Source organism: Xyrauchen texanus, chromosome 21 (assembly GCF_025860055.1).
Source record: "Xyrauchen texanus isolate HMW12.3.18 chromosome 21, RBS_HiC_50CHRs, whole genome shotgun sequence".
NCBI lineage: Eukaryota > Metazoa > Chordata > Actinopteri > Cypriniformes > Catostomidae > Xyrauchen > Xyrauchen texanus.
The window spans coordinates 4,073,689-4,088,601 of NC_068296.1; the positions used below are offsets into that span (position 1 = coordinate 4,073,689).

Below are 14,913 nucleotides of genomic sequence, written 5' to 3' on the forward strand. Positions count from 1 at the left end.
ATTCAGCTGCCCAACTTAGACAGTCTTCCCCCACTGCTGCACCTGCTGGTGTTTAAAACAGATGCCAACACCACTGACTCAGGACAGCTCATCCTCAAAGTCTTTAATCACAAGTTTTTCAATCAGATTGAAAAATAAAATATCATTAGATATGCAGAAATCTGCCCAGGTTGAATGTTTCAATTTTTTCTGACGTTTTCTTTCTTGCTTTTTTTTCTTGTTTCTTTTCCCTGTTTTCTGTTGTTTTTCGCCTCCTTGCCACGTTTTCTTCCCTTCCTCTTGGACACCTACGGAGAAGAAGAGATCATGTGCACTCTCCTGTAAACATACACATATCTGGACTCCAAGCACCTCCCTTCTATATTACAGTATCTCTCTACAAAAATGTGAATTGTCAATCAATGCTAATCGATTTTTACTGACTAATTAACGCTTTAACCATTTTCTGGGGAAAGCAAGTTTAGTGTTATTGAAAGATATGAGGAAGGCTATAGCTATTTATATTATATATATATATATATATATATATATATATATATATATATATATATATATATCCACGGCTTAGAAATCTCCATTTTAAAATTCCCTGATATTTCAAGTTCTTCCGTGACTGTGGGAGTCCTGTATAAAGTTCAGTGAGACGATTAACTATGTGAGGAAATATATACTTTTATACAACAGTTTGTTTAAGTCCACTAATTTGATTGGAAAAGTGGCGTTCCAAGAGGACTGATATCCCGTTGTCTGTGTCTGTGTTCGCAACCCTTGATCCTATCCTACTGTGGCTTCTTTTGGAATTTTTTGTGTTGACGGAGCAAAAACAAATAAAAAAAAAAAATAGGGCTATTATGTGCTTAAAATGTCATTTACTTGATATACACTCACCTAAAGGATTATTAGGAACACCATACTAATACTGTGTTTGACCCCCTTTCGCCTTCAGAACTGCCTTAATTCTACGTGGCATTGATTCAACAAGGTGCTGAAAGCATTCTTTAGAAATGTTGGCCCATATTGATAGGATAGCATCTTGCAGTTGATGGAGATTTGTGGGATGCACATCCAGGGGACGAAGCTCCCGTTCCACCACATCCCAAAGATGCTCTATTGGGTTGAGATCTGGTGACTGTGGGGGCCATTTTAGTACAGTGAACTCATTGTCATGTTCAAGAAACCAATTGGAAATTATTCGAGCTTTGTGACATGGTGCATTATCCTGCTGGAAGTAGCCATCAGAGGATGGGTACATGGTGGCCATAAAGGGATGGACATGGTCAGAAACAATGCTCAGGTAGGCCGTGGCATTTAAACGATGCCCAATTGGCACTAAGGGGCCTAAAGTTCAAGAAAACATCCCCCACACCATTACACCACTACCACCAGCCTGCACAGTGGTAACAAGGCATGATGGATCCATGTTCTCATTCTGTTTACGCCAAATTCTGACTCTACCATCTGAATGTCTCAACAGAAATCGAGACTCATCAGACCAGGCAACATTTTTCCAGTCTTCAACTGTCCAATTTTGGTGAGCTCTTGCAAATTGTAGCCTCTTTTTCCTATTTGTAGTGGAGATGAGTGGTACCCGGTGGGGTCTTCTGCTTTTCACACCATTCTTTGTAAACCCTAGAAATGGTTGTGCGTGAAAATCCCAGTAACTGAGCAGATTGTGAAATACTGAGACCGGCCCGTCTGGCACCAACAACCATGCCACTCTCAAAATTGCTTAAATCACCTTTCTTTCCCATTCTGACATTCAGTTTGGAGTTTAGGAGATTGTCTTGACCAGGACCACACCCCCAAATGCATTGAAGCAACTGCCATGTGATTGGTTGATTAGATAATTGCATTAATGAGAAATTGAACAGGTGTTCCTAATAATCCTTTAGGTGAGTGTAAATGTCTTGTTTAAAGAACTGTTGTATAAAAGCAAAATCAAAAGCTGTGCTTTTTTGCGGCACGGTCCAATCACAGCTCCATTGCAAATGTGCTTTTCCTTAAAGGAATTTTCTGGGTTCAAGATAATGCCACAAATGCTGTCGATTGAGCTTAACTTGAACCAGGAATATTGCTTTCATTATATCTTGAGGAACCAAGAGACAGAGTGAATAAAGAAGCAATGATTTTTTAATTGGACAGAAACATTTGTAGGAGCATACAAACACACAGTGTGTAACAGATATAAGGGAAAATGTGACCAAAGACACGAGCATACATAAATAAACACATAAACAGAATAAATAAGTTCATCATACAGTTAAGGTGCTTTAGAATTTGGAAAGTGAGACAGGAAGCATATATAAAGGGATTGAGGAGCTTGAAGGTTTAGTCGACAGGTAGATTTAAATCAATGTTACTTTTTCCCACGACGTCCATTCGCTCCACTGAGAGAGTAGCAGCGGATCTCTGCAACGAACCCTCAGCTTATTGATGACCCCTTTAACTTCAACTTTTGATCCCTCCCATTCTTGAGTCTCCAGCTGAGAGGGAGGGGAAAACACAAGAGTAGAGAACAGAAGGGAAATAATGACAGAATTAGAAAATTACGTTTTGTTTTTTTGTCAAAAAATAAAGCCCACATTATTTATTCCGTTGAACTCAAAAGGAGAAATTGTACACGTTGCTCTTTTCCATATGTTTATATTTACCATGCCAGTCAAGATTTAAAAACATCAACACCATAATACAACATAGAAGTCTTATACCACTTGCACGCTGCCTTTATGTAAGAAACAGACCGAAATTTAAAGGCAATCGTTCACCCAAAATTGAAAACTCCCTCATTATTTACTCACCCTCATAATGTACCAGATGTTTATGACTTTCTTCTGCAGAACACAAATTAAGATTTTATAAGATTGTTTCAGCACTGTTGGTCCATACAATGCAAGTAAATGGCGGACAGAACTCTGAAGGTCCAAAAAGCACATAAAGGCAGCATAAAAGACTCCAATGGTTTAATCCATATCTTTAGAAGTGATACGATAGGTGTGGTTGAGAAACAGATCAATATTTTTATTATAAATTCTCCTCCCTGCCCAGTAGGTGGTGATATGCACAAAGAATGTGAATCGCCAAAAACAAAAGAAGAATGTGAAAGTGAATGTGGAGATTTATGGTAAAAACCACCCACACCTATCATATAGCTTTTGAAGACATGGATTAAATCACTGGAGTCGTATGGAATGACCTTCCCATCCATGAAGCAGACTCACTCTCTGTCTTCACAAAACGGCTAAAACAACATCTTTCGCATGAGTATTTAACAATTCACTCATATAAATAAAATAAAATAAAATAATATATATCCATCCATCCATCCATCTTCAACCGCTTATCTGAAGTCGGGTCGCGGGGGCAGCCGCTCCAACAGGGGGCCCCAAACTTCCCTATCCCGAGCCACATTAACCAGCTCTGACTGGGGGACCCCGAGGCGTTCCCAGGCCAGTGTGGAGATGTAATCTCTCCACCTAATCCTGGGTCTTCCCCGAGGCCTCCTCCCAGCTGGACGTGCCTGAAACACCTCCCTAGGGAGGCGGCCAAGGGGCATCCTTACCAGATGCCCAAACCACCTCAACTGACTCCTTTCGATATATATATATATATATAAATATTATATATCCGTAAATATATCCGTATATATGTATATATCCGTGTTGCACTCTTCTACTTTTCTGATGCTAATGTAACTTTGTGCAGCACTTTTTGTACTACTGTCTCCTTAAGATGAATCACTTATGATGTAATATTCCTCTTTTATATGTTGCTTTGGATAAAAACATCTGCCAAATGAATAAATGTAAATATAAATGTATGGATTGCTTTTAAGATGCCTTTATGTGCTTTATGGAGCTTCAAATTTCTGGTCACCATTCACTAGCATTTTTGGATCTACAAAGCTGAGATATTCTTCTAAAAATCTTCATTTGAGTTCAGCAGAAGAAAGAAAGTCATACATATCTGGGACGGCATGAGGGTGACGCCAATCGGCATCGGAACCAAATGTTGCTTCTGCACAGTTGCTTAAATTTCAGGCTGTTCCTCATCCAAAGCTATCGTATGGCTTCAGAAGACTTGAATATAGAACGTAAGTCATATGCATACTTTTATGGTGCTTTTTTTAATCTCTTTGGAGCTTGACACACATGGTCGCTATGAACACTATCAACAGTTCTCCTTTTGTGTTGCACAGGAAAAATAACAGCATGCAGAATGTTCAACCTTTTTAGGATGTGTGCAAGAGAGCACGTCTTACCTTCCCGTTGTCTCGTATTTCGTACTCAATCTGATGCTTTAGAGGAAAGAAACTGTCAGGCTGCGGCCAGGAAGAAGGAGGCCTCACCTCCACCTCTACGATTTTCCCCTTTGCTCTTCTGCATGTTGAAATGTTTGGACCGGCTGGTTTAACTAAGGAAAATGCATAAATCATATACAATCAATGATGAGGTGTTCATCCATTTATTTATTACATGCATCTTGGTAATTGTTTTTGAGTTACTGTATACAGTTTTCTTTGGATTTTGTTTATTTTGTTAAATATTTAAGCTAGATGTGACCGTGATGACAGCATTTTCTCCTATAGCATCTTATAACGAAGAACCACATACTCACCAATGTCCCGAAGGTAGAAGCTGTAGTCCGTTTTCAGATAGCAGCATGACGAAATGGCTTCCCCTGTTATCAGCAGGCGCTCTGACTCTTCAGCATAGAGATTTGTTGAATGTGGAAGATGAAAAAACCCATCCTCCATCTCTGACACCCAGTCACCATCATCCCTAAATAAATACATGCAAAATTCACCGATGAGTCAGTGTTTAAAATCAACTGATTGTGTCCATGGGTGTGTTTGTAGTTCTGATACCGTGTATTGCGTAGTCTGAATGCATTGAATTCATCTGACGTCCAGGTGCATGTGATGTTTTTTGTGCAGGAAATGGTTTCGGCTGTGCAATTGATGTTGAAAACTGAAAGAAGAGAGAAATACATACAGTAAAGTGTCCATAACTGCCCAAACATCATGATGGTATTTCTTCCAATGCACCAAAACGACATGTTTAAATGATCTTGATCATATTCAAATGAGGTTTAAGAGGTAACCAATTGAATATCTAAATGAGTAGTTAAATGTGTCAATCACATTTATTCACCTGTATGCTGGTATTTTTGTTCGACATTTTGTGTAAGAATCTTTTGGAATGACATGAGGGTGTGTAAATGATGACTGATAAGAGTGTTTTAATGCGTTACACATGTACTATTGAGATGTTTAATGGTTAACTCGTGCCATGGTTAGCAAATATCCGAGTGCTACATCTTCCAGCGTGATGTGATTAAGCCACACACATTGCTGGATAAACATCTTTTTTTTTGGTCCTAAAAAAAAATTTAAGCCATTTCTTTTCTTGAAAAACGCCAAATGTGTTCACATCTTTGGGCTTTGAGATTGAGAGTGTTTTTACATGTTCTTGTGTATGTGTAACATTCATTTAAATCATTTAGTAAGTGAATGAGCTGTCCGAACGAATCGGACTGAATCGTGAATCGTGAATCGTTTCAGACCCTTTTGCTAAACCGTTTGACTGACTCCAAATGTGTGCGATTCTGGTGAATTTGAGAGAAGAATTTGACATTTTCTTGTGTATGTTTAGCATTCATTTGAACGATTCAGTAAGTAAATGAGCTGTCTGAATGAATCTGACTGAATCGCTAAATCATTTTGCTAACCCGTTTGGCCAATTTTATAAAAATAACCGGCTTCTTCTTTGAGAGTAGAATTTGTAGCTATGTGTAGCTTTTATGTAATTATTGTCTACAAATAATTTTGAAAAGACTTATTTACATGACATCACTTGTTACCGCTCAAAAAAAGGATTGATCGTAGGTAAATATCCACTTTATCCAGCGATCTGTTTGTTGTCTGTCTTCTAAAGTTTGTACGATTTTTACTGAGTGGGAAACCACGGTCTGAATCGCGAATAGATAATCGCTAACCTGTCCAGCCAATTTATTGACAAAAAAAAACATCAAAAGAAATCTGCTGAGCTATCTGAACGAATCGAACTGAATCATGAATCCTTTCAGACAGTCTTGCCCGTCTGGCCAATTCACTGAAAAAGAACCGACTCAAAATTCTGACGATTCTGGTGACTTTGAGGAAAAAATGTTACCATTTTTATGTAAATGTATTGGCTACAAATTCTTTCTAAAACACTTATTTACATGACACTGCACTGTAGTTACCTCTCATAGTAAATAGTAGCCTTTTGTTTCAATTGATTGTAGGTAAAAAAAGGTTTTACGGTGTAAGAAACCCGTTTGGCCAATACACTGAAAAGAATCGACTCAAAAGAATGATTCGTTCGCGGATCGTGCATCGTTTGATCTGATTTTAAACTGTTGCTTTTATTACTGTTATTTTGTTGCAAAAACATCACCAAATCGTTCAATTCTTGAGACTTTGAGAGAAGCATTCTTACATTTACTTGTGCAGCCTTTGTGTAGCATTCATATAAATGATTCATTAAGTGAACGAACTGTCCGAACGAATCGGACTGAATCGCAAATCGATTCAGACAGTTTTGCTAACCCGTTTGGCCAATTCAATAAAAATTAATTTGAGAGAAGAATTTTCAAATTTTCACAAAATTAGTAATTGTGGGCTACAAATAATTATTTGCAATTGCTCTCTAAAAAGTAGCATTTGTTTCAATTGATTGTAGATCATTTCAAAAGAAATCTACTTCATCCAGTGCTGTAACGTCAGAAACCCATTTGGCCAATGCAGTGAAAAGAACTGACTCAAAACAATGATGCATTCGCGAATCGGGCGTCCATCTGGTTCTGAACAGCTGACAGAAACACGCGACACACGCAGGGCCGGAATGGCTAATCGGGAACATTGGGAGAATTCCCGCTGGGTCGGTCAAAAATTGGGCCATGTTGATTGACAAACTTTCATCATGTGTCCCATTGCAGTAGCCAACAGTCTGTTACATCCGGTATTTAAGGGATCAGAACTTGCTTGTTTTGATTATGGGGGGGTGTTACCTCCCCTCATCCCCCCCAGAATCTATGCCCCTGATGGCATGTTAAAATGTAAAAACAATTACTCAACCTTCATTGTTTCACTGGATCTGTTGCTATTTTAATTATCCAAAATACAAAGCACTGACTATTTAAAGTGTGAGCCTGTACATCTTGAAATATGTATTAACCGTTGCACTTCTACAGTGAATGGTAAATGGTCTGCACTTATATAGCACCTTTTAAAGCCTTAACGGTATTTAAATCGCTTTACACTGCGTCACATTCACCCATTCGCACACACATTCATACACCAATGGCGGCAGAGCTGCTATGTAAGGTGCTAGCCTGCCATTGGGAGCAACTTGGGGTTCAGTGTCTTGCCCAAGGACACTTCGGCATGTGGAGTTGTGTGGGCCGGGATTCGAACCACCAACCCTGGGATTAGTGGCCGACCCGCTCTACCACCTGAGCCACAGCTCTGAAATTTCTCTCATCATTTACTCACCCTCATGCAGGGCTGGACTGGTAATCTGGCATACCGGGCATTTTACCGGTGGGCCGACTCACTTTGGGGCCGATCAGGGGTGGACTGACCATCGGGAGAACCGATATGGGCCACGATAAGCTAAAAGCCGTCGCCTTATGCAGAACAGACCACAAAACGGCGCCGCGAAATGCAGAAAAAGACAGCGAAACCACCCCACCACCCCCACTCAAGGGTCAGTTGCCTTGTTAAATCCCGTGCCGATTTCTCTTCCAGTCCAGCCCTGCCCTCATGCCATCCCAGATGTGTATGACATATATGAAAATTTTTAGAATAATTTCTCAGTTCTGTCGGTCCTTTCAACGAAAGTGAATGGTGATCACATAAAGTCAGTATAAAAGTAATCCATACAACTCCAGTGGTTTAATCCATGTTTTCAGAAGTGATATGACAGGTGTGGGTGAGAAACAGATCAATATTTAAGTCCTTTTTTACTATAAATTACACTCCCTGCCCAGTAGTGGGCGATATGCATGAAGAGTTCTTAAGAGAGAAGAGTGCTTATGAAAGTGAAAGTGGAGATTTATAGCAAAAAATGACTTCATTATTGATCTGTTTCTCACCACTTCTCATTATCTTGCATTGAATGGACCGACAGAGCTGAGACATTCTTCTAAACATCTTCATTCATCTTCTGCAGAAGAAAGTCATGCACATCTGGGATGGCAGGAGGGTGAGGAAATGATGGGTCAACTATCTTTTTAGCATTCACTTGTTTTTACAACACATACAATGAAGTATTATGTCAAAAATCTTAGTGAATGTGTTAGTCGTATGTGGTATATTGACACGGAGAGCTTAAATAATTTTCAAGTAATTGCATATATTGCATATTTTTGCTGGGTTCTTGTCTTATTGTTATCTTCACCCCCAACCCCCTTTTGGGTATGGAATGAATTCAGGGGTGGAAAGAGAACTGAAAAATAATACTCAAGTAAAAGTACTGTTACTTCTTTAAAAATGTAATTTGAGTAGAGTAAAAGTACCTGTCCTAAAAACTACTCAAGTAAGAGTAAAAGAGTAGCTCATTTAAAAGTACTCATGAGTAGTCACAACGATGCCCCATTATAATAAAAACTCTGTGCTCCTAATTTACATTCTCTTTCATGGCTGTTTGCCAGAAGAATAAAAAATATATATATTTTAGAGATGTTTGTGACTGACAGCTTTTAAAATACGTCACTTATCTATGATACTGTAAACACTACATGAATCTGATCTTAAAAAATAAATAAAAGGGCAACATGATTACAGAAATGAAAAGATAAAGTTATTTTCAATGTCATAATGTATGAAACAATTACATTAAAATAAGTTTATATGCAGGGCCTAAATTCCCCTTAATGCAGACTGAGAGCGTTATTGTTGTGCACAAAACATGTTCAAAACAATGCAAGATATGCACAAAAAAACCCACAAAAAAATCAGGGTAATTTGGCACAAAAGAGGAAGTAAAGCAGTTGTTTGGTACAGGGGCCACATCAGGCTTTAAACGGGTAGTTCACACAAAAATTTTAATTCTCTCATTATTTACTCACCCTCATGCCATTTCGGATGTGTGTGACTTTCTTTCATCAGCAGAACAAAAATTAAGGTTTTTAGAAGAATATTTCAGCTCTTTTCGTGCATACAATACAAGTGAATGGGTGCCAAAAGCTGCAAAAGTCACATAAATCAGCATAAAAGTAGCCAAATCCATAATACTCCAATGGTTAAATCCATGTGTTCAGAAGTGATATGATATGTTGGGTGAGAAACGGATCAATATTTAAGTCCATTTTTGCTAGAATTTCACCTCCCTGCTCAGTCAATCTCCACTTTAACTTTTACTTTCTTCTTCTTTTGTTTTTGGTGATTAGCATTCTTCATGCATATCGCCATCTACTGGGCAGGGAGAAGAATTTCTAGCAAAAATGGACTTAAATATTGATCTGATTCTCACCACATCTATCATATCCCTTCAGAAGTCATTGATTGAACCACTGGCGTCACATGGATTAGGCTACTTTTATGCTGCCTTTATGTGCTTTTTGGAGCGTCAACCTTTTAGGATCCATTCACTTTGTGAATGTTTGTGACTGGTGGAATATTCTGCTGAAGTATTGCTCTGCAATGTTGATCTTTATAAAGGCTAAGCACAATTATAATTTATTTTATCATATCTTTTATCAGGGTCAGTATTATTAAAAAAAACTAACAGTATTATTAAAAATATCATTATTAAATGTATTATATTACATGAATATTTTTAAAGCTACTCAAGTTATTCAGCCAAAAGCAGAGAGTGGTTTTCTCGCTTCCTTGTTAATGTTGTTTGATTAATAGCCTTTATATGACATGGCCTACTAGACGGTGCTCAATTAAGTTACATGTACACTTCATGTCCACTATTTGATATGTCTTACAGCATACGTTCACTTTAGACCAAACCGGCTGCGTTTACATTAATGCCTCATCAAGACGGTCATTTAGGCGAGTAATAGCGCTAAAACATTAGCCGCCTGTCAATCAAACAGCGCGTAGCAACAGACGTCATGAAAAAAATTGTCAATATTTTATATTTGATCTAGATCACCAACTAGAGGTGCCCTTGCTATCGCGATTGATGTAATGAACACCCCTGTTCTAGATGTAGAATAGAGGCTAAGTATAGAAAATGACTCCAAAGTTAATCATCGATATCGTGGACATCTCTCCTTCTTTTGTTTTCGATAAACATCTAGATCATTTTTATCGCCCAACCCTATTGATAACATTGAATTAATCTCTCACAGCAGCCCGATAATCTCAGTGATAGATCGTTAAATTAAAGTCATAGACGCACACCATTTAGTAAGGAGAAACATTACATTTACCTCCATAGGTTTCTTCAAATTAGAGGCAGGATTAATGCTGATATCTGGCTTGAGCAAGTTAAACTCACATGACACGATCATGCAATTGGCCCTTTTCACTGTGAAAATCATTTCCAGGTGCGGCTGAGATGTTCAGCTGTAAACTGTGCTTGAGGCATTGTCCACATCCATTACAGCGCCAGATCTGCTGATGCCATTCAAGATTTTTTTTACGTGTGATTTGATGGGAGTCACGAGACTCTCCCTAGCCAATCATGTTGATAGATAATAAAATCAGGATATGGAAGTAGCGAACACAGGCGGTGCGAAAATAGCAAAGTCAAAGTACAGTTACAGCACTTAAAATATACTCAAGTAAAAGTATACCATTTTTAAACTACTTAAAAAAGTTACATTCTTGGGAAAAAGTAGTTAATTACAGTAACGTGAGTATTTGTAATTCGTTACTTTACACCCCTGGCTGACTTAGACATGACATCCTGGGCTGAATATGAATCCCAGCCCTGTGGACACATCATGATTGTCGGAATATTCTCAGGGGAACTGTTTCTCAGGTCTGTCCTACATGGGTAAATCACATTAAGCACATGTCATATTCTCACCTGCAGCTTCTTTAGACTTGTCTAGTAGTAGATACGTGTAGTCCTCGAGTCCCTCATCACTCCAACAGGTGTAATTCCCAGTTAGGTCTTCCTGCAGGTCACAAATGGTCAAATTCCGTCCTTTGGGTATTTGAAACTCTGTTTCATGTATGTCGACTGTGTCATGCACATCCTGTCGTTTCCACGTGACATGGTCTTTTTTTGTTTCACAGATCAGGGTAACATTTTTGTGTTTCTCTCTGATGAGGGCTGTATGAATAAAGCAACAGCTCAGTGTTATGTGGATGCATGAAGTGATTATTCATATATATATATATATATACATATATGAATTATTGTAAAATATATATACAAATTATTTTTTTAACCAAAACAACCGGGAGTGCATTCAAAAAGTTCGTTCACACTTTCAGAAATCAGAATTTATGCATTTTTATACTTTTATATAAATATGTATTTGAAGTCAAAGAATAACCTCCAATTTTCTGGGTCTAATGTGGGTGGGGCCAGGCTCACCCTTGGCTAGCCCACTGGTCTGTAGTCATCATAATTAAATGGAAGCCTCATAATGATATAAAAGTAAACATTTGTGTGTGTGTGTGTGTGTGTGTGTGTGTGTGTGTGTGTGTGTGTGTGTGTGTGTGTGTGTGTGTGTGTACTCAACATACTCTTACATTTCTTAGGGAAATTGTTAAGTGCAGAAATCCTCACTATGCTCAAACAGAAGAGAAGGATGCTTTTGATCAACCAGCCCATCTGGGGAAAGAATCCACAAATATTTAAGCACAATTACTTTATATAACATTCACCTAGAATCTCTGATCAAAGGCATTAAACTGAAAAAGTAGTATCAGTATGAGATGAACATTATTTAATATCAATAAACATTAATTGTAATAATAATTGCACATTTAAAATACTAAATTAATTTCTCTAGCAAAGAGGGAGTCCAGAGACAGCCATAGAACAAAACTATAGCTCTGTTATAACATATATATTTGTTGTTTAATTGAAGAACTTAGTATTCTCTTATCTTTCATGTCCAAAAAAATAACATTGCAACTTTAATTAAAATAATCGGATTTAAATAGCCTACTTTTAGTCTGTATTAGAGAGAATGCGCGAGAGAATCCATCACTCACCTTTGCTGATTGTTCTTTAGTGTGCGTCAAATTCAATTGAAGTGATATTGAAGAGCAATGGTTGCTTTGTAAATTATGTGTTTCGGGCTCGTGCTTTTATTGTCCGCATTCCCACACGCGAACACCCACTGAACCCGTGGGCGCAGGTTTGCGGATTCTTGGAAAGAGTTTCCCCTCGCGCTGACCAAGTGTTAAAATTACCACTAAAGACGCGCGCGGTTTTTCACTGCAAAATTACTAACGCCAGAGAGTGTGTCTCTCTCTTTCAGTACTCTCAGTGTTAACACGAGTGTCATCAAAATCCCAAGCACAGATGCTCCCTTGCTGTGCAAACGTTCATAGATAGGATGAGCAAGACATGTTCAGAGAACAAACAGAGTAAATAATGTGCTAAATATAAGTAAAAGTTTGAATTTGACATTATTAACTACTGTTTCATTCAACTTTCTAAAGACAGTCATAAAATTATGAGATTATTGTGATTATTCTATTCTATAAACAGTAATAGTTTCCTCCAACCACGCTCACCTTTAGCTTGCACTGTGTGTTGTGAGGTAATATACTCACCTGTTCTTTGGAATTATATTTATTGTGAAAATCGCTATTTAAATACAGCTGAATTGAGTTGAAAATGTTCCTCGTTAAGTTTATAACATTACTCTAATTGTGAGTATAGAAAACAGAAAAACACAGTCAACTGGATTCAAAGTAAATGTTGTTTAGATCATATTTACTTTACAACTTTAACACCAATTATTTTTCACTCATGTCTTTACATACTATTTTTCACGTATAGTAAAAATGGGTCTTACAATAAAATATATTTCTGCCATTATATTTTAGATGGTCCCCCGAAAGTGATCATCACATGGGGTCCTTCATATCAAACCTTTTAAAACCCCTAATGTATAGTATCGTATAGTGTAGTGTAGCTGCCTGATGATTGAACATGTCTATTGATTAGGTCTATATATAGAATATCTATATGCTATAAAACACTTTATAAAATGAAGGGACATGAATTACACTACACCATTTATGCTATATATACACACAATCCCTTACATTTGATAAAATGTAACTGTATGTATAACAGTATGCTATAGTAAAGTACAGAAAATACATTAAAGTAAAGTATAGCATTGTACGTATAGTACAGTAAAGTACAGAAGAGTAGTGTATATATAGTATAGTGGGGTGAAGGAACTTTTGAAAGAAACAATGAGAAAAATAGTGTGGCACATGAGTATTATTGATTGCAGTATGGTATTGAGTATAGTATAGAATAGTATATTATAGTATAGTACAGTACAGTAAGTATACTATAGAATGGTACAGCACAGTAAAGTACAGTATAGTACAGCGTGGTATAGTAAAGTACAGTATAGTATACTATAGTACAGTACAGTAAGTATAGTATAGAATGGGACAGCACAGTAAAGTACAGTATAGTACAGCATAGTGTAGTAAAGTACAGTATAGTATACTATAGTACAGTACAGTAAGTATAGTATAGAATGGTACAGCACAGTAAAGTACAGTATAGTACAGCGTAGTATAGTAAAGTACAGTATAATATACTATAGTACAGTACAGTAAGTATAGTATAGAATGGTACAGCACAGTAAAGTACAGTATAGTACAGCATAGTATAGTAAAGTACAGTAAAGTATAGTATACTATAGTACAGTACAGTAAGTATAGTATAGAATGGTACAGCAGAGTAAAGTACAGTATAGTACAGCGTAGTATAGTAAAGTAGAGTATAATATACTATAGTACAGTACAGTAAGTATAGTATAGAATGGTACAGCACAGTAAAGTACAGTATAGTACAGCATAGTATAGTAAAGTACAGTATAGTATACTATAGTACAGTACAGTAAGTATAGTATAGAATGGTACAGCACAGTAAAGTACAGTATAGTACAGCGTAGTATAGTAAAGTACAGTATAGTATACTACAGTGCAGTACAGTAAGTATAGTATAGAATGGTACAGCACAGTAAAGTACAGTATAGTACAGCGAAGTATAGTAAAGTACAGTATAGTATACTATAGTACAGTACAGTAAGTATAGTATAGTATAGAATGGTACAGCACAGTAAAGTACAGTATTGTACAGCGTAGTACAGTAAAGTACAGTATAATACAGTACAGTATAGTGGAGTATAGTGAAGGAACATTTGAAAGGAACAATGTGAGAAGTGGGGTGGCACATCTTATTGTGAGTGTTATTGGTTTTAGTATGGTATTGGGTATAGTATAGTACAGCACAGTAAAGTACAGTATAGAATATAACAGTACAGTACAGTGAAATATAGTATAGTATAGTATAGTGGGGTGAAGGAACTTTTGAAAGTAACAATGAGAAAAATGGGGTGTACATGTGGCATGAGTATTAATGATTTTAGTACACTTCTGGGTATAGAATAGTGCAGTACAGTAAATATAGTTTAGTATATTATAGTACAGTGCAGTACAGTTAACTACAGCATAGTATAATACAGTACAGTATAGTATAGTGTATAGTGAAGGAACATTTGAAAGGAACAATGTGAAAAGTGGGGTGGCACATCTTATCATGAGTGTTATTGATTTTAGTATGGTATTGGGTACAGTACAGCACAGTACATTAAAATATAGTAGAGTATAGTATAGAACAGTGCAGTATAGTATAGTGGGGTGAAGATCTTTTGAAAGAAACCATGAAAAAAATAGTGTGGCGCATGTGGCATGAG

General features: G+C 37.2%; 1 protein-coding gene across 1 annotated transcript; it reads right to left on the reverse strand.

Moving 5' to 3' along the window:
- Window positions 1–154: 154 nt before the first annotated feature.
- Window positions 155–12,431, reverse strand: LOC127661979 (interleukin-12 subunit beta-like). The gene is made up of 8 exons (XM_052152969.1): window positions 12,173–12,431; window positions 11,705–11,786; window positions 11,031–11,279; window positions 4,865–4,967; window positions 4,615–4,778; window positions 4,259–4,410; window positions 2,361–2,483; window positions 155–287 (listed from the first exon to the last, which is right to left on the reverse strand). Exons 2-8 carry the CDS (start codon window positions 11,784–11,786, stop codon window positions 180–182), a joined length of 981 nt encoding a protein of 326 aa, XP_052008929.1. The 5' UTR covers window positions 12,173–12,431; the 3' UTR covers window positions 155–179.
- Between the last annotated feature and the right edge of the window lie 2,482 nt (window positions 12,432–14,913).

Excerpts from the sequence above, each read along its gene's own strand:
- LOC127661979 (XM_052152969.1), bottom strand. The coding sequence starts at position 11,786 with ATGGGCTGGTTGATCAAAAGCATCCTTCTCTTCTGTTTGAGCATAGTG. Across the intron at positions 4,411-4,614 it reads CTTCTACCTTCGGGACATTG|TTAAACCAGCCGGTCCAAAC; the intron begins GTGAGTATGTGG and ends CATTTTCCTTAG. Across the intron at positions 2,484-4,258 it reads AAATACGAGACAACGGGAAG|CTGGAGACTCAAGAATGGGA; the intron begins GTAAGACGTGCT and ends CCTCCCTCTCAG.